An 18058-nucleotide genomic window follows, 5' to 3' on the forward strand; every position below is an offset into this window, starting at 1 on the left:
AGCAGAAAAGCTATGAATAAATTCACATACAGTATATAACCCCGGTATGGGGAGAGCAAACTGCGGCTCATCTGCATGCAGCTCGGTGCAGCAGCTACACCTCATGTGGAAAATAACTTATATCCAGCTGAGCGGCATCGGTTTCAATCTTCTGCAAAATGCCAAACTTTTCTTTCAGCTCCTTTGGTCGCACAACCAGCAAAAACAGAGATGCAATTTATTTTGGTTTACCAGCAGTTTTTAAGTTCTAGTATGAACAAATCTGAAGGCTAGCAATAATATAAAAACATGAACATGACAGAGCTTGATTTAAAAAACAACTTTTATCTTCATAAAGGCTTTCTATTGCATTTATCAAGAACAACACGGCATCATTTACATTTCATATCAATGACTGCACAGCTGGATTCTGATAACGACACGTGAAAACGCTGCATCAACACGGAAAATAAAACTGCAACGATCTTTCTGTGTCCATCTTCAAAATCAGCCCAGCGATGTACTGAAGGACACGAACGTCTTCATCTCTTCTTGTACAAACAAGGCTTCAACTGCAGGCCAACTTTCTTCACGTTTTCTGGAACGTTTCCCGTCTTCTCAAAGTCAAACGAGTAGAAATGAGTGTTTTCTGTGTTCTGCAGAATCAAAGGAGGGACAGGCGCTCGTCAGTATCACCGCTCAGACAGAAACACTGAACTCCTGAGCAGCTGAACCTTGAATACACTCAATTAACCAGCACACTGACCCAACAGTGGTTTCCTGCATGCAGCATGTTGTAGAAGTTATGAAAGAGACACATATGACGTGCAATGTGAGGAAACAAGCCTCGATGAGCGATAATGACATCTGCAGTGAAAGTCCGAGTTGTGCTTCATTCAGAGCCCAGCAGGCGACACAAACACAATTAACCTTTAGCGCCGGCGGGGCGTTCCGGCTGCTCCCTCACCTTTGACTGCATCTTGAATCCCAGACGCGACAGCGCAGTGAGGAAGCTGCGCACGTTGTCGAATCGACTCGCCACCTCCGCGACCTTAAGGACGCCGCTGCAGCAACACAGAAGAGTTTGACATGAGGCGTAAGATTCATCCTCAAAACGCATTTTCTGTAACAGAGCTGGACAACCTTTATGGCCAAGAGGGACTTTTCTGAGGGTTTCGAGACACTTTTGACATTTTAGCTGAACCATTTTGGTTCTTTTTAATTAGTTTGGCAGTTAAACTCTTATCATTTTTCTCCCATTTCTTCTTATTGTACTTATACGGCTTCTTCAACCTTCATTCTGTCAAGAGTTAAAGAGTCCTTTCTGAGAATGGCTCTGGAGCCGCATGTGGCCTGTTGTGGATCATTAAAACGCCGTTTACCCCATCTTTAAGACCCGGTTGGCCTCCGCCACAAACTCGGCCAGGTTGGTGCCCATGAGAGAGAGACAGAAGACGGCGATGTCCACAGAGCCGTCCTCCAGCGGGACCTGTTCGGACAGAACGAGGACGTCACCGCAGTGGTAAAGAGCACGGGCTCTGATGTCCGGGCGGAGAAACGCTCACGTGCGCCATGTCGCAGACGGTGACCAGCTCGCAGGTCGCCGCCAGGTCGAAGCTGTGCACTCTGTTCTTCACGCTCCGCGCGATTTTACAGTCACCGCAACCGAAGTCTGCAACCACCAGAGAGGGAGACCTGAAACAGACACAGCCGTCCCACAATGGACCTTAAAGGGGAGAAAACAGCTGCTCCTCCTTCTACAACCGGCAGATGTAAACAAGCTGGAGCGGCAGGAGCCTCATTTAACACCCGCAGTGCAGCATCGTCGGCCCGGCTGTCAGGAAGCCTCAGCAGAGACCTGCTTCACAGTTGTGAGATTCCCAATGCAGTCTGAGAGTGTCCAGACCTACTGAAGTCCCTCACTGCGCCACCTTGTGGCCAAACACGGAGCTACTCAGCAGACACCTGCAGCACGTTGCTCCACGTCTTGTTTTGATTAAATACGTAACCGAGTTCTACATTTCATGCATTTAAAAAACATCTAATCATGCACGTGTGGACCGGTGTGGACGGCTGCTCACTGTCTCTTGATGTAGGCGATGATGCCGTCCACGGGGTTGGCGGGCCACCGCTGCACCTGCGCCGTGTATCCTTTGTGGTAGACCCAGAAGGCCTGTGGGTCCTGGCTGAACATGCGCCTGGCCTCGCCGCTGGTCGTGCTGTACAGGACTTCGTTGATGTAGCGGAAGCGGGCCGACTCCAGCCGCTGCTCCATGCGGGACCTGAAGGCGTCGGCCGGGCTCGGCGCCGCCTCGGGCTCCGCCGGCTCGTCTCGCGGCTCTGCCACGGGACTCTGGGGTCGGTCCGCCGTCTGGCTCTGAAGGAGCTTCCTCAGCCTCTCTCGTCTGGCGCTCTGCTCCCTCCTCTGCTGGGGGCTCAGAGTGTTCTGCTTGTCGACGTCGGCGTTCTCCACCTTGGACTCGTTCTGGTCGGTTTCAGCAGCACGGATTTCACTCTGACTTTTTCCCACTTTGCTTTGTGTTTTGTCCTCTTTTACAAGCAGCTGCTTCTCGGCCTTGTCTCGTTTCTGTTGTTGGAGTTCTTTCCTTCTCGTCTTTCGGGTCGTTGCCTCAACAGTTTTCAAACTATTGCTGTTTGGATCCATTTCCACTGCTTTCTTCAGCTCCTGAGTGTCTGCAGCTGGATTTGCTCCGTCCTCTGGCTTATCCTGGCGGTACTTGTTTTTACATTTCCTCTTGTTCTTCATTTTGTTTTTCCACTGTTGCCTGTTCAGCCGGTCTGAGTTCTGTGGCTGCTTTGCATCCGGCTGGTCGGACTCTGTGAGGTTTTCACCCTTTGCCTCCTTTGCAGGTAAACGTTCCGCCTTCGAAGCCCCTTCAGGAAGACAGACGGTGGTTTAAGTCACATTTCAGAGGCAGTGAAGTCAGAGCACATCCACACCACTTTCAACTGATTCCAATAAATCTGTCTAAAAGATGAATGATTGAACTTATTTGATTAAATTAATTAAAACGGCTAAACTCACCAGAATTTCTACCTTCCTTCATCTTTTTGATGGCAGGTTTCTCCTCTTTGGCGGATTCCTCTCCATTCTCCTGCTGCTCTCCAGAGGTTCCTGCACGCCTCCTCTTCTTCTTTCTCTTTTTCTTCTTCTTGCCGGGCGGCGGCCTGGCTTCACCCTCACTGTCGCTGGTCTGCACCCGCTCCTCGCTCTCCCACGCCGGGACTGATCCCAGCGTCTGCAGCGTCCGCAGCAAACTCTTCTTACCCACGACCTTGGGACAGATCCAGAGAAGATTAAATAGTTTCTGTGACGAGTTCTTCAACGAGAGACCATGCAGATGCACATCAACTCATCATCTCCAGGGACGGCTCTCCCTGGTGAAACCCAAGCACACATGGGGAGAACATGCAAACTCCAGACTCGTTCAGTAGGAGAGAGCAGCAGCAGCGGGGGGGGCTACCTTCACTTTCCTGCTGCTGTTCGTCGTCAGGGCGGGGGGACTCGTTACCGGAGCGTCCTCTCCATCACTCCAGTCTGCCTCCTCATTAAACATGTTTCACCGAGAACTGAAAGAGACGAGAGACAACAACTTAAACCACCGCGGCGGAGAAAACCAGGCTGAGAACAACCTGCTGATTTAACCCGAAACAGTCCCACTGAAAACGGTTCTGTCGATAAAAACAAAGCTCACCTGCTCTCGCGTTCTTCAATATCGTAATAAAATAGTTATAATAGACGCAGAGAAGCCTTTTACAAACCAAAGCCACGTTGGTTCATGTGACATGTGCGCACAGGAAGCAAAACAGGACTACAGGCGCGTGGTGATGACGTAGCAAAAGACAAGGTTTCTGGGAAATGTAGTTTTTTTTTCCACAAACGTAACAATAGCTCATACTACTACTACTACTACTACTACTAATAATAATAATAATAATAGTGCTGGCACCTGTGGGTCAAAAGGATCAATTTCAAAATCTTGTTTCTTATCTCAAAAGCTTTGAATAGCCCTGGGTCTACATATATCTCAGCTTTACTAATGGAATATGAAACATCCAGACCTCTGAAGGTCCCACATTTAGAACAAACAAGGTGAAGCAGCTTTTTGCTCCCATGTTCCTCACCAACAAACTTCCTGAACACCTGAGGACTGCTGACACACTCGTTTCTTTTAAATCAGGCCTTAAAACATCTTGAGTTTAGTAGGTTACTAATTTTATCATTTCTGTCTTATTAAAGTTTTAATCCTATAATATGTATTCGATATGTAATGGGACTTTTAAGATGCATGTTCAATTATTTATTACAAAATCGAAAATATGATTGATGAAAAAAATGGGCACTTGACAGAATACATTCTAAACAGTAAAATGCTAATCAAAATTATTCAATTGTTGCTGTGTGATAATAAAAGACAAGACACCAATCACATTTGATTTGATTTGATTTTCTACATTTATAAAACAATAGTATAACACAATAGATGCATTTCAATGGAGAGATAGATGGATACTTCATTTAAAAGCTGCCTTTGAATGACCAGGGTTCTGGCTGTATCTCTATCACGTCACATGATGCTCTTGGCTCATCTGGGTTGGTTCTTTCCATATGATGACGTCATTTACAACTTTCCTAACTGAGGAGTTGGCAACAATGTTTCAGTTTTAAATGATATCATCATCTACTTTGACCTAGATATACAAATAAGCAACTATGCAAATTAAATGATAATGTCATGAAGAACGTTTTCATGTTGTCCAATTAGATCACTGTTTTTTCCTTCTTTTTTGGATTGTTCAATTTTTTTTACATGTTTGAAAGAAAGCTTTCAATCAATTACTCAACCAAAATTTTCCTGACTGACAAGTTAGCAGCAATGTATCGGTTTTAAAGTGGCATTGTTTTTTGTTTACAAAACTCCCTCTTAAAAGAAAGAAACATTTCCGGAGAGAAAGAGAGCACACTTAAAGAGAAACACAGGTATTCACAGCAACGTAAAGGGAAAAAAATTCATTGCACAAGCACCAGGAAAATTCAAAGAAAAAATATTATTTAATTATTACGAATTTTTATTTGTATTTAAAGTTTTGTATAACGTGGGGATTATTGGGTTTTTTATTTGACTTTTATGTAAAAATATGAATTTACTGCACGTTTTGAGATTTGATTCACATCTCTCTTTTCTTTTGCTGTAAAACATGAAGAAACTGTAATTTACTGGTGTCTTATTTGTGTTTATTGATTATTCCATTTTCACTAAAACGCATCAAATGAAAAGGTAGAAATTATACATTTTATTTTTGAGAATCATCCTGTAAGAAATGGCTGTCTATTCACTTGAAGCCAGTCCTAATAATGTATCAATGGAAAACAATAACAAACCAGCGGTCAGAATAAAAAACATGACCCGGGGCGGTGCTTTCCTCTCCCTGCTGCAGTTCCCGCGGCGGCCCCCAGGGGGCGCTCTCCTCGCCGCTCCTCCACGTAGTGTGAGGCGGCGGCGGCGGCGCTCGGAGGGTGTGGACGTCCGCGGCGGTAGATAACGTTACGAGGCCACAAACTCCGGCTCTTTCTCCACGCTCCCCCGCAGCAGGCCCGCAAACAACAGGTAGGTCAATCCAGCTAACTTTAGCTCCCACCAGTCCCGCGTGCAGCGCGGGGGCTTTGAGTCTGCGGTGAGAGAGACGGAGGGAGGCGGACGCAGCCCGCGGCGGCGGCAGCAGTTAGCTTGTTAGCAGGAGGTCTACCCTCAGCTCGTTTAGCTAGCCGCAGGATGTTGGTTTCTACTGAAACTCACCTCACGGGTTTTATCGAGAGGCGTGAAAGCAGCCTGGGTGGTTGGGGGAGTGGAAGGAGCAGCCGGCTGACTGAGTCTGAGGGTTTTCCGCCGGAGCAGCTCGTCAGGCAGCTGCTGGTGTTAATCTGGACACGAACCTCTCCAATCTTTTGGAGGGTATCAGGAGAGCTGCCGTCGTCAGCTAGGACGCGATATATCCTCCTCTTCGTGTGGTCCTGTAGTCAGTTGATTCCACATCTGCCAGGCTTGTGTCAGTCTGCTGTCATTCATAGCTTGTGGTTACTCTTTGACAGAACTTGGTTGTAAATATGCTCCTTCTTGTTGCATGTTCTCCATAGTGTCTCTTAAGAGGCAGTCTGTTACTGCAGATCACACTCACGACCAGTGGTAAGGATGTGGTTATTGCTCATGGAGGTTCTTGAGTAACAGGATTATGTTTGATTCCTCAAAACATGAATACTGTATAGTGTGACGGTGCAAAGAGAGGAGCAGAGGCTGAAAACTGGAGCCAGGTATTTACAGTTACTCTAAGTAATACTTTATTAATAATTCACGATCACTATACTGAAGTATGCTTTCAGAGGTGTGCCCGTTTCAACAGCTGTCGGCGTTATTTCAGATATCTGCACTTCATAAACTTACACAGTATCATTGCATGGCTCCTGAATTAGCCTGGTGTTTAGTCAAGAAATGATGCATGGGAAAGAAAATCTCAAATTCAGAAGATGTTTGAATTCATGGAAAGTTACTACATGAGCCAAACAAGAAACTTAAAGACTTAAAGACAAGTATGTGCACTTACATCATCCACACACATTTTTGTGTTTAATCTGTATTCTGCTCAGTAATACATTAAGTACAGTGTTTTGTGACACTGGATCGAGCTGTTGATCCTCCAGAGTAACAGTCAGAGCCGGGTGTTGTGAGTCACAGTGCTGTAAATGGCCTTCCCACCCAGTGTTACTAAGATAGACGAGATTACTCAACACCAGGCTTCCTCGTTCCTACTCTCTTATTTTCATCACAGGACTGAATGGAATATACAGAGCAGGCTTTTACACTGCAGCTTCCCTTTCTGTGACTTTTTCTGTCCCAGGGTTGAGTGCCATTCCGTCCCAGACGAGGGACCGATGCTGGCCAGGACTCGCCGGATCCCTGTGGGTCGCCTCTCCGTTCTCTCATACGTTAGCTCTGCATTAGCTCCCAGGAGTGCGCCTTGAGGAAGAATCAGCACTCCAGCCGAAATGGACGACATCTTCACGCAGTGCCGGGAAGGCAACGCCGTGGCCGTGCGCCTGTGGCTGGACAACACGGAGAACGACCTCAATCAAGGGTGAGCCCCAGTTTGCTGGTGTTTGTGAATTGAATGTTGTCATTTTCTTTATTGTACAAATCGCTGTGGTTCGTGGTTTCAAAAGTCCGTGTGTTCTTATATTTGTGACATGAAGGGGATTCTCCCTCCTGCCTTCACTTATCTAGCCAGAGATTCCCTGAAGCTCCAGGCGTGCCTCAGCACGAGCCTGTGATGCCAGAGAGCGGAGATCAGAATCTTGAAGAAGTTGTACAGCTTCCTTTAAGGGTTGCGCTCCTGAAGCCCCTCAGCGGTGCGGGCTGCCACGCCGCCCCGGCCCTCCCCGGAGCGGCGCTGGCCCCAGATTGAACTCATTTCCGTGTGGGCGAGTGTTTACGTCCAGAATGCCAACCAAACAATTCGGGAGCGTAGTGTTGGACAGGAAGTGTGCTGCGGTGGTGCAGTGTGTCCTGCTGAATGTCATGACTGTGGATTGTCATGTGGGATGTAGTTGCAAGATATAACACACACATTTATACAGATTCTGATGTAGTGGTTGGAAATCTTCAGCAGTTTCTTCTTCTATCAGCCGACTTGGCAGAGCTCGCTGGTCCAGTCTTTCAGGGCCACCCACGAATCGTGTCTTTTCTGTCTGTTTCTGTCCCAGATTCATACTACCGGAATTTGTTTTCAGAGCAAACACGGAAAGACGGAATTAATTTCTTCTAATGATACTGACTGTTGAGCTTGGAGCAGCTCGCTTCCCTCTGTGTTTTGGTGCTTTTCTGGTGAGAAGGTTAAACACGCTGACATCCACACAGATTTTATAGGGACAGTTAACACAGTGATAGTTTTCTGTTTTGATTTACTGTTAAATTCTGTTGCGAATTTGGCCCCTTTCCAGTTTAACCACCATAGAAAAACAGACCCCGGTTTGTTTTTAGGCTTCTAGACATCATCATGAAAGCTTTTCTTAGTAGCTGTGATTCAACTTTCCCTGTAATTATCGTCAAAGTATTAGATTGGTGACAGATTGTTTCCCTTGGTCACGTGCAGCGCTTTAAATTCACTGGAGTTGGAGAACTTTGTGTGGGACAGTGTACCGGGTCACAAACAACTGGAATTATTCTACCTTTAAACCGCGGTGTCTTTTTTTGGAGCAGTCACTGGTCAGTTTTGTTTGAGTGCAGGTAAATCTGTGGACATGATGCAGATGAACGGCAGCAGCGTTGCGCTCCTCGGCGGCGTGCCGCCGGCCTTTCTTTTCTACCACTTTAAGAAGCAGGGTAAGAGAGAAGCAGCTCGCTGTCCCGTCTTCAGGAGCCGAGGCCGGCGCTTATCGACATTTAAAGATATTTGTGGGACCGAGCGGGCCGGTAGCGCTGCACTTCAGGCAGACAATCACAATCCGTCAGTAGACAGACTGCGTCGTAACATTGGATCAATACCACATGGTTGGTTGAGTTCCTTTTTAACGGTCAGATTCAGATGACTTTGTTCTGTAGAAGAAGAAATATTTGTGATTTATGACAGCCATAGCAACGGAAGCTTTTTTTCTTTCTTGCATTTGTTGAAAACGTCTCCTCGTGAGGCTGTGATTGCTCTGAGCCTCTGTGGATACTTGCGCCCACATGTGACCCGCCCATTAGCTAATTATATGTCAAGTTCCCTTTTCCGCTTGATAAACGTCCCCCGGTGGGTGAAGTGCTTTTATTCCTGCTCGGCTCTCGCTGCGGAACTTCTCCCCTCTCTGGGCTCCTCCCCGGTTTATCAGATGGTCTCATGAATATTTCCTGTGCTCAGCGAATGACGGTGTGTTTACACTGATGTCGCTGGCAGACGAAGAATGGCCGAGGAATGCCGAGCGTCCTCACAGGGAGCAAGGCATGGGAGGCCTCGAGGGACGTGTCTCCCACCCGGGGGACGAGGCAGGGCTGGAAGACACAGCCAATCTTTGTGTGTGTGTAGTGAATTTTTCAAAAGAGGAATGCACAGCTAAACCAAGGCACCCCCCCCCCCCCCCCCCCCCCCCCCCACACACACACACACACACACACACACACACACACACACACACACACACACACACACACACACTCCACTCCACTCAGTAGTTTCCGGTATGCCGGTCTTAGCGGTATCAGATAGTTCCACTCATTTCCCATCAGCACTTCCTTCAACATTTTGGAACTCATTTATTCATTCATTAACTTTACTCTCTTTTTTTTTTTTTTGTTGTTGTTGTTGTTGTTAGAATAATACTGATCATCATTTTTGTCAGTGTACAGGTGGGTGATATTTCCACTAAACTCCACTCGGCTGTAGCAGCTCTGGTCCTCTCATGTGCTCTCGTGATATTTGTTTCCTAATATTTCCATTATATGACTGACTGGGGGGGTTTTTCCTAGTAAAAACAGCAGTTGAACCATATTTTCCCTCTGATGTGTGTGGGAGCCTCAGCTGAAGCTCCTGTCGGGGAAGTCGGGGTGCAGACAGGAGCTCTTCCTCCGGCTCTTCAGTCTGCCACACTGAGCTCTGTTGGCAGGTGGAAGAGCCTGAAATAAATGACCACAGTCAGAGCGAGGGGTGGGGGAGAAAACCTGGCACTCGAGTGCCTCTGGGTTTGGTGGATGAAGTTGTCTTAAAGGGAAAATCCATCCATCCTATAAAAAGTAGCCTGGAATAGGAATCCACAGTGACAGCGGCGCGCGGCGCCTCGGCTCAGGCGGCCTCAACGCACATTTACCACAGTTTGATCTGGATTGGAGGCTTTTTGAGTTGAAATTTTTTTAACTAATGAATATTAGATCATTACCATTTAATGACGTGATCTTTTAAAGACCGCCAGTTTTGTGTTAAGTTTCATTTTTTATTTTTTATTTTTAAGATAAAATTATGCACAAGGGGGAAATAAACATCTTTTGACCCTTTTATCAGCAGACTGACTGGACTCTCTGTATGGGTGATCAGGAGTCTTCTGCTTTTCTAAGATAACTCCCCAATTCTCCAGTGTTGCTGTTTTTAATGGTGCTTAGAGGCTCTTCCTGAAAACCTCCTGACATGCGTTTAGATCTGCCCTGTGATTGGTCGGTTGTACTGTGACGCTCTTTAGAGCTGCCGTCGTGGCACTAACCTCATTTTCGTCTGCTGACTGGCAGCTGCTGAATTGTCTGTAGAAACAGTTAAACTGCATTTTTGATGTGTGTAACAGTTGACAGAGAAGCTCTCAGCTGGTTGTTTTGTTTTGTTCTCAGACGGTAATCGAATCAGCGAGCTGTGTTACTGCGATCCTTCTTTTGCCCTGGCAGAACCAGCCGTCTGCACTGAACTGCTTCAGCTTTTCATTTGGCTCCCTGTGAAATTGCTTTCATGATCTGTGATTTGATGATTTGTTTGCAGCTCTCGGTGTTGGATAGCTGCATGTGTGAACACAGCTACCGCCGCAAGACCAAACCAGATGTCTCCTTGGCTTTCTAGGAGAATAAATATGAACTTTATATGATAGACTTGCTCCCTCCCACAGACAGCTGAAAGCCAGTCAGATCATAAAAGTGACTCTGTGGGGAGTTTTGCGCTCATAAACTTAAGCTAATTAGTTCTGGGGTTTGGCCTTTTGGTCTGGGAGGAAATTGCACTCCGGAGTGGGTCTGGTCTGGAAGCGGCTCGCCACACAGATAGATGTGTGTGTCGCTGGACTGAGGGTCTCTGTGGGGCCGCCGGTGCCGTTGCATTGATGAGGAGGACTTCAGCGTGGCGCACAACGCTCTCTCAGTCCTCACAGCCCATTATTCTGCCGTCTGCCTACGAGTGCGTAACTTTATTAACCGGAGGACTGTGGTCCAAACAGAGGGGCTCACAGGAGGGGGGAGGAGGGGGGAGGACAGCAGAGAAATGAAGAATGACACAATCGCTCTCAGCAGCTGGCGTTGGTGAGCTGCTCGAGGAAGTCTCTCTGGGCCTTATAAGGACTGTCCTCACCGCTGCCTGCTGTTTGTTTGTTTTTTACTCAACCTTTTCCTGATTGACTTTCAGTCACTCAGCTCTTCTCTCTCCTTCTCTTATCTATTTTTTCCCCCGTGTCTCCGTCACGTCACTGACGACACTGTCCTGCATGTGTGGCTGTCAGCAGAACTCAGAGGAGTGATGAGCACCAGAGGCTCCACCAACTTCTGTTTTTTTTAAAGAGCGGAAATGACAAAACAAGCACATTCCTCATTATTTACTCCCTCAACAGCAACACACTGCCTGGACTAAAGCACTTCACTCCAAGCTGCTGTTGACTGGAAATATGTGCATGAACGCTTTCATTCTTCAGTTCATGTTTAGTTGTACTGACGGGTCTTTTCCTCCGTTTTGTGAAGCTGTCAGTGGAATCGTGCAGCTTACCCATAAAGACCCACAGTGGTTAGCGGTGTGCCTTCAGATTTACTGGCAGTCGGGGGCTTAATGTGGGAAACTCCTGTATTCTGGCAGTCGTGCTTTTGAAAGTGATTGTTCTCTGAGTAGATTCAAACTTATTACATTTGCCCTGGGGCTTTGTTTGTTTTTTGTTTTTTTCCAGTGAAGCTGATGCATGATTATATTGACGCCATCAAAGCAAAAGTTGTGTTTTGGACAGTTTGCGTTCATCTGTTTGCAGCTGGTGAATGTGGAACAGCTACTCTTACTTCAGTTCCTGCAGCGTAACGACAGCGACCAGTTCACCGGCCACATTGTGCTTCTCTTTCTGGATGAGGAGGTGCAGCGGTGTGGATGGCGGATGTTTTTTGTAAACCTTTTGCTGACGGCGGGTGTGTTCTGTCTGCCACTAAAGGGACGACCATGGCTTCAGCCCGCTGCACTGGGCTTGCCGGGAGGGCCGCTCCAGCGTGGTGGACATGCTCATCATGAGAGGAGCTCGCATCAACGTCATGAACCGGGGAGACGACACGCCTCTGCATCTGGCCGCCAGCCACGGGCACCGGGAAATCGTGGGAAAGGTACAGTAAAGGATGACTCCTGGGCGTCTGTTCGTTTTCTAAATTAATAAAACAAATCTACAGTGAGTCAGCAGCAAGTTCATGTCGCACAAAAGAAAAAAGAAGGGACGGCTGGTGTTGAAGTGTGTTCCTGTTCTCCAGAAACGTAACGGCGATGCGGACATCAGTGTCGTCCACTGTCCTGTTACCACACTGAAGCCTCTGCTGCAGGCTGTCTGGTTCAGAATAGCTGCAGGGCGGCCATGATGTTTAATATTAGGCATGTCTCAGTCCCTCTGGCATGCGTCCACACTGGTCTGCAGCAGCTTCACTTTGTCTCTGCTTCTCTCAGCTGATCCAGTGCAAAGCAGACACCAACGCAGCCAATGAGCACGGGAACACGCCTCTGCATTACGCCTGCTTCTGGGGCCAGGACCAAGTGGCTGAGGTGAGTGCGTCCCCCTGGTGGAGTCAGCCTGACATTTTCTCTCCGCTTGGATTCAAGTGTTTTCAGGCCGAGTGTCATTTCCTCAGGATCTCGTGACGAACGGGGCTCAGGTGAGCATCTGTAACAAATACGGGGAGACTCCGCTGGACAAAGCCAAACCTCATCTCCGGGAATTCCTCAGAGGTAGCGCCGCTGCTCATGAACCTCACCGTGACCCGCTGACCGTTTCTGGGTGCTCACCTTCTTTTTCCTCCACCGTCCAGAAAAAGCTGAGAAACTGGGACAGAACCTGGCTAAAATTCCCTTCAAGGACACATTTTGGAAAGGCACCACCAGAACCCGACCTCGTGAGTACCACCGACATGTGAGCCAGTTCAGCGGCCCTCCAGTTAATGTGCTGCTTTGAATGGAAAAATCCACAACTCCTTTCCTTCTGTGTTTTCCACACAAATCCACATTAATAGCAGAGGTTTTGTGACTTGGGTTTGTCTCTATTTTGTGTCTTTAGGTAACGGAACGTTGAACAAACACGCAGGAATCGACTACAAACAGCTTTCCCTTCTTGCTAAGATAAATGAAAACCAGTCAGGAGAGGTATTCCATCTTTTCCTGTCATCGCCTGCTCGGTGTTCATGAGGCCAGTGGACGCTGGACGCTCACGTTGTTGTTTTTGCTTCTCATCCACAGCTTTGGCAGGGTCGTTGGCAAGGGAACGAAATAGTTGTGAAGGTGTTAAAAGTCCGTGACTGGACCACAAGGAAAAGCAGAGACTTCAATGAGGAGTATCCCAAACTCAGGTTATTATTCTCTCCCACCTTTTCACAGCCTCTCTGGTTTTCAGTTTCGTGGTCTCACATTTGTCTGTTTGCATCACGTGGAGCCAGTCTTTGTGTAATGTTTTACTTTAAACAGTGTGTTACATCTCACACAAGGCGTCTGTTCATGTCAAATCTGTTGTGGGTTTGCCTCTCTCCGTCTGTCTGTCTGTCTCTCTCTCCACTGTCCCTCCCTCTTGGGCTTCATCCCAGGATATTTTCCCACCCGAATGTCCTGCCCATGTTGGGAGCATGTCAGTCTCCTCCCTCCCGTCACCCCATCATCATCACACACTGGATGCCTTATGGCTCCCTCTACAACGTGCTGCATGAAGGCACCAGTGAGTACTTTTGCTCTGGGCGCAGAGTCCAAACCCGCCACCCAGCCCTGGCCATCTGCAGGAATTTGTGGCTTTACTGCACCGCACACCTGCCGTTGTGTTTCCGTCACTTCTGTCTGCTGCAGCAGCTTCACGCTTTGGTGAAATGAAAAATGGAACTGTCACTTGTTCCCCTTCCTTCTAGACTTTGTGGTGGACCAGACGCAGGCAGTCAAGTTCGCTCTAGACATTGCCTGTGGAATGGCCTTCTTACACACACTGGAACCGATGATCCCCCGCCACTATTTGAACAGCAAGAGTGTAATGGTAAGAGAAACGTGATTTAACTTTTGGCCGAGAGGAGAAAGAGAGATGTTCCAGTGACGTCTCCATCGCTCCTCTTCCCCCACAGATCGATGAGGACATGACGGCGAGGATCAGCATGGCAGACGTCAAGTTCTCCTTCCAGTGTCCTGGGAGGATGTACTCGCCTGCGTGGGTAGCGCCGGAGGGTAGGTATCGCTCATGTGATCCGCAGTCCGTCCCCCGGCCAAATGTACTCCTCACCTGACTTCCTCTGGAGACGCAGCGAGGCGGAGCTGTAACCCGCCGAGAAATGACGATGCAGTACTTAAGCATGGGATCTATCACCAGCAGTTACCATGGAAACTAAGTCCATAGTGGTTATCCATGAGCAGTGGGCGGTGAGCAGTGGAATGGAGCACACTCAGGAAAAGCAGCTACTCTGCATCCACGGCTGGTCTGTCTGTGAATCCGACCGCCTCACCTTCACTGGATGTGTGTGTGTGTGTGTTCATTCTGCAGCCCTCCAGAAGAAGCCAGAGGAGATCAACCGTCGCTCCGCAGACATGTGGAGCTTTGCCATCCTGCTGTGGGAGCTGGTGACCAGAGAGGTGCCGTTTGCAGACCTTTCCAACATGGAGATCGGCATGAAGGTTCGGCTGAATGCTGAATGCAAGCCTGGAATGAAAGCTTGTGATTGTTGAGATACACAAACAGCACTGATTATGATTTGTGTTTTCATTTCAGATCGCCCTGGAGGGTCTGAGGCCCACTATCCCCCCTGGCATCTCACCCCATATTTGCAAACTCATGAAGATCTGCATGAACGAAGACCCGGCCAAAAGGCCCAAGTTTGACATGATTGTGCCAATTCTAGAAAAAATGCAGGACAAGTGAAAAAAACAAAAAAAATCCACAAAAAAACCCAACAACCACCTTCTGCTCTTTTATTTTTTCTATTGAACTGATGAATGCCTGGATATTTTGCCCCAAATAGGACTCTGATATGGTGGTGTGGTGCTTACCAGTATTGCCTTAAACTCTTCACTGTACCGCCGCATTAAACGCCACTGTAACGTCTGCTTCTGAGATCAGAGTCCAGCAGCAGTCTTTCTTTTTTTTTTACGGTTTTCTCCATGTGATATCATGTCTTTGTTACGGTCTGTTGCTGTGTGCGCTGCTCATCTGCTGGAGCTGAGTCTTGACTCCTCACCTTCTGAGCTGTAATCATGTGGACGAGGTACAAAACAAACAGCATGACAGTCTGCTGCCTTCTTTCAGGGCGCCAAGACTTATTTCAGCGGGCTCATCAGTTCAAATCACTCTTTGACATTTGACGAAGCTTGTCATGCAAAAAAAAAAACACACACAGCTTGTTTGTTGAAGCAACAAACTCTTGGCAACTGGATAAGCATGACACATGACTCAAGAAAATTCAAAGGAGTGGTACCCTGATTGTCTGTGGTCCCTGACTTTCTTTTTAGTTGGTGTTTTAATTAAAACTGTCCAAACAAGCCTTTTATTAATGCAGGAAGCCTCAGTCTTGGTGCCGTTTTTTTGAAAGCTGTGTTTGAAGACTGTCATGTCTCCTGTTACCTGTGTTAATGCAGTGAGCTCAGGTGGGTGCATTTAATGTCCTTTTCAATACTGTCCCTCCAGTTTAAAAGACACTTCAGTCCTGGAAGCTGTGCTGAGAGCGTAATCATTCTCCATGAAGATGTTTGAATGTGAATTCTTGTTGTCCTTGTAGTTCCAGGAAAGAATACTGCAGCTCACACTGTAATTTATTTTATTTTTTAAAATCACAGGTACAGTTTTAACTAGTTGTTTTGGGGTTCTGTCTCATTTATTTTGGATTTCTCTATTTCATGGGTTGTTTCTTTAACCTGCATTACTTGTGCCTCCACCAGCTTATTTGCTTGTGCCCAATCACAGGTTGAAGCCCAAATCAAGAATGACTTATACAAATGTATTTATATATAAGTATATTAAAAATGAAACATATGGACAACTTGAATGTGTAGATTTTATTTGGGGGGCGGGGATGTCTGTGCTACCTCAACTATATTAGTTATAATAGTATTATTGTAGTTAAACTGTGATCAAAAATAACTCGTGAGACGTCAGAATATGGAAATAAAACGTTACAATTATATTTTTTTTTATAGCAACATGCTTCACGACAAAGTCCAGATTCATTTGGTGCCACATTTGTGCAGTTTGGCTGTATCATCTTGGCGGAGAAAATGAGTTACGTATGTAACTACGGTTCTATGAATCCCGGATGACCGTCAGAGGCGGTGCTGAAAGCATTGGAATGCTCCCTTCGCACATGCGTCGTTCGAGTATGTATACTAACAATCGGTACTCGTGACCCCCGGGTAACCCCGGAACCGAATAAATTCCGGTTTTTGACCCGGATTCGGCTCCTACGGAATCTTCTCGCGCACTACGAGGATTCCGAGTGACAGAGCGCTCTGGCGGTCATCCAGGATTCATAGAACCGTAGTTACATATGTAACTCTCGTTCTATTTCATCCCTTTTGACCGCCAGAGGTGGTGCTGAAAGCACTGGAATGACGAATGCCAACTCAGTCACGAGGAAGCCAGGCACCCACCTTACTGAGACGCCTCTGCTTGGTCCAGCACCACTCGCAGCGGATGTGGCGGCACAACATCCAGCCTGTAAAACCTTGAGAAGGTGCAAGGGGTCGTCATGGATGCGGCAGCACACAGTTCCTCCAGGGGCACCCCGTTCAGGGCGGCCCACGATGTAGACACTGCCCTGGTGGAGTGGCAGCGCACCCCCTGGGGCACAGGCCGGCCCGCGGCCTGATAAGCGTGACGTATGGTGTCCACCACCCAGTGGACAGGCGCTGGTTGGACAGCGCAGAGCCCTTAAGACGGCCACCGTAGCAGACAAACAACTGGTCTGACGTCCACACCTCCGCCGTAGCTGCCATATAGCATCGCTGCTATGCCCTGACTGGGCATAGGAGTTCCGACCGACCCCCCGGATCGTCCGAGGGGAGGTCGTATCGAGCAAACCAAATGGGCTGGCCGGCTCGTCTTGACAACACCTTAGGTAGGAAGGTGGCGTTTGGCCAAAGCGTGACACCCGCCCCATCCGGGTCCCACCTGAGGCACGTCGTGTGGACAGACAGTGCAGCTCCCCCACACGCTTCGCTGTAGCAATGGCCAGCAGAAACACCATCTTGCGGGCAGTATAATTAGTTTTTCAAATTTTTTTCAATTGCTTTATTATTATTATTTTATATATAATTTTTCAAATTTTAATTTCTGATATAGTACTATATATAGTACCTTTCGGTTTGAAAGTGACAGCATTTAGTGCTTTTCACAGCTCAGTAAAAATGACTCAACACAGACTCCTCCTGGCCAAGCAGAGAAGCTGCACAAGTAAGTTCCCCTTGCGCTGTATTACAGTGAAGGCCACGCCCTCTCCTGAAGGCACAGCGCTGCTCTGCCTTTATCTGTCATATTGTCGCAATGATTTTGTGTTCGCGCAGGCGCAGTCAGTTTCACCATCTAAAAATCATGTACGCAAAAAGGCAGACCGCTACGCTGCCTTTTTTACGTTACTCTGCTATGCCAATGCTCTACGTACGTTCACGGAGAATTAGTGAATCGGTCCTTTTCAGGTGACGTCACTCTGTTGCATTGTGGGATTGAATCGCCATTTCCCAGGCCACGGTCTCACTCTGTCATTCACGTCTTTGAGTGCGGCATTATTTCTCAGAAATGGGACGATCGTGTCGCGTGATAGGCTGCCATAATAAGTCGCATCGACGGAATGGGAGCAGGACAGAAGGCAAGCTCCGTTTTTTCCAGTTTCCCACCTGGAGAAGAAATTACGGGGAGCAGACTGAGGAAATAAGGAAGAGGCGTCAGACGGCGGGGGTCGCAGCGTGACATGAAAGAGCATCACTTTCTACTGCCATCTGCCAACATGGTTGTTTGCTCTCGACATTTTCATAAAGGCAAGTAAGCGAGTTTATTTTTTTTTAAGCAATGTTACTGAAAATGTGGTTTCTCTCTGAATGAAGTTACGTTAGCCGCTAACGGTTAGCGCACCTGCGAACTAGCTTCACCCTGCTGCGAACC

General features: G+C 47.6%; 2 protein-coding genes across 2 annotated transcripts; one reads left to right on the forward strand and one right to left on the reverse strand.

The window, feature by feature from the left end:
* Positions 1 to 310: 310 nt before the first annotated feature.
* rrp8 (ribosomal RNA processing 8) lies at positions 311 to 4140 on the reverse strand. The gene is made up of 8 exons (XM_030107620.1): positions 3696 to 4140; positions 3465 to 3570; positions 3026 to 3275; positions 2061 to 2874; positions 1545 to 1674; positions 1362 to 1468; positions 947 to 1043; positions 311 to 635 (listed from the first exon to the last, which is right to left on the reverse strand). The coding sequence occupies exons 2-8, from the start codon at positions 3555 to 3557 to the stop codon at positions 522 to 524; spliced, it is 1605 nt and encodes a 534-aa protein (XP_029963480.1). The 5' UTR covers positions 3558 to 3570; positions 3696 to 4140; the 3' UTR covers positions 311 to 521.
* Positions 4141 to 5481: 1341 nt separating this feature from the next.
* Positions 5482 to 15350, forward strand: LOC115399956 (integrin-linked protein kinase). The gene is made up of 13 exons (XM_030107621.1): positions 5482 to 5609; positions 6895 to 7131; positions 11903 to 12068; positions 12400 to 12495; positions 12582 to 12678; positions 12759 to 12842; positions 13004 to 13089; positions 13183 to 13292; positions 13524 to 13651; positions 13836 to 13957; positions 14043 to 14142; positions 14456 to 14586; positions 14681 to 15350. The coding sequence occupies exons 2-13, from the start codon at positions 7043 to 7045 to the stop codon at positions 14828 to 14830; spliced, it is 1359 nt and encodes a 452-aa protein (XP_029963481.1). The 5' UTR covers positions 5482 to 5609; positions 6895 to 7042; the 3' UTR covers positions 14831 to 15350.
* The last annotated feature ends 2708 nt before the right edge of the window (positions 15351 to 18058 follow it).

This window comes from Salarias fasciatus, chromosome 14 (assembly GCF_902148845.1).
Source record: "Salarias fasciatus chromosome 14, fSalaFa1.1, whole genome shotgun sequence".
Taxonomy (NCBI): Eukaryota; Metazoa; Chordata; class Actinopteri; order Blenniiformes; family Blenniidae; genus Salarias; species Salarias fasciatus.

Excerpts from the sequence above, each read along its gene's own strand:
- rrp8 (XM_030107620.1), bottom strand. The coding sequence starts at position 3,557 with ATGTTTAATGAGGAGGCAGACTGGAGTGATGGAGAGGACGCTCCGGTA. Across the intron at positions 3,276-3,464 it reads ACAGCAGCAGGAAAGTGAAG|GTCGTGGGTAAGAAGAGTTT; the intron begins GTAGCCCCCCCC and ends ATCTGTCCCAAG. Across the intron at positions 2,875-3,025 it reads GAAGGAAGGTAGAAATTCTG|GGGCTTCGAAGGCGGAACGT; the intron begins GTGAGTTTAGCC and ends GTCTTCCTGAAG.
- LOC115399956 (XM_030107621.1), top strand. The coding sequence starts at position 7,043 with ATGGACGACATCTTCACGCAGTGCCGGGAAGGCAACGCCGTGGCCGTG. Across the intron at positions 12,679-12,758 it reads TCTCCGGGAATTCCTCAGAG|AAAAAGCTGAGAAACTGGGA; the intron begins GTAGCGCCGCTG and ends TCCACCGTCCAG. Across the intron at positions 12,843-13,003 it reads CACCACCAGAACCCGACCTC|GTAACGGAACGTTGAACAAA; the intron begins GTGAGTACCACC and ends TTGTGTCTTTAG.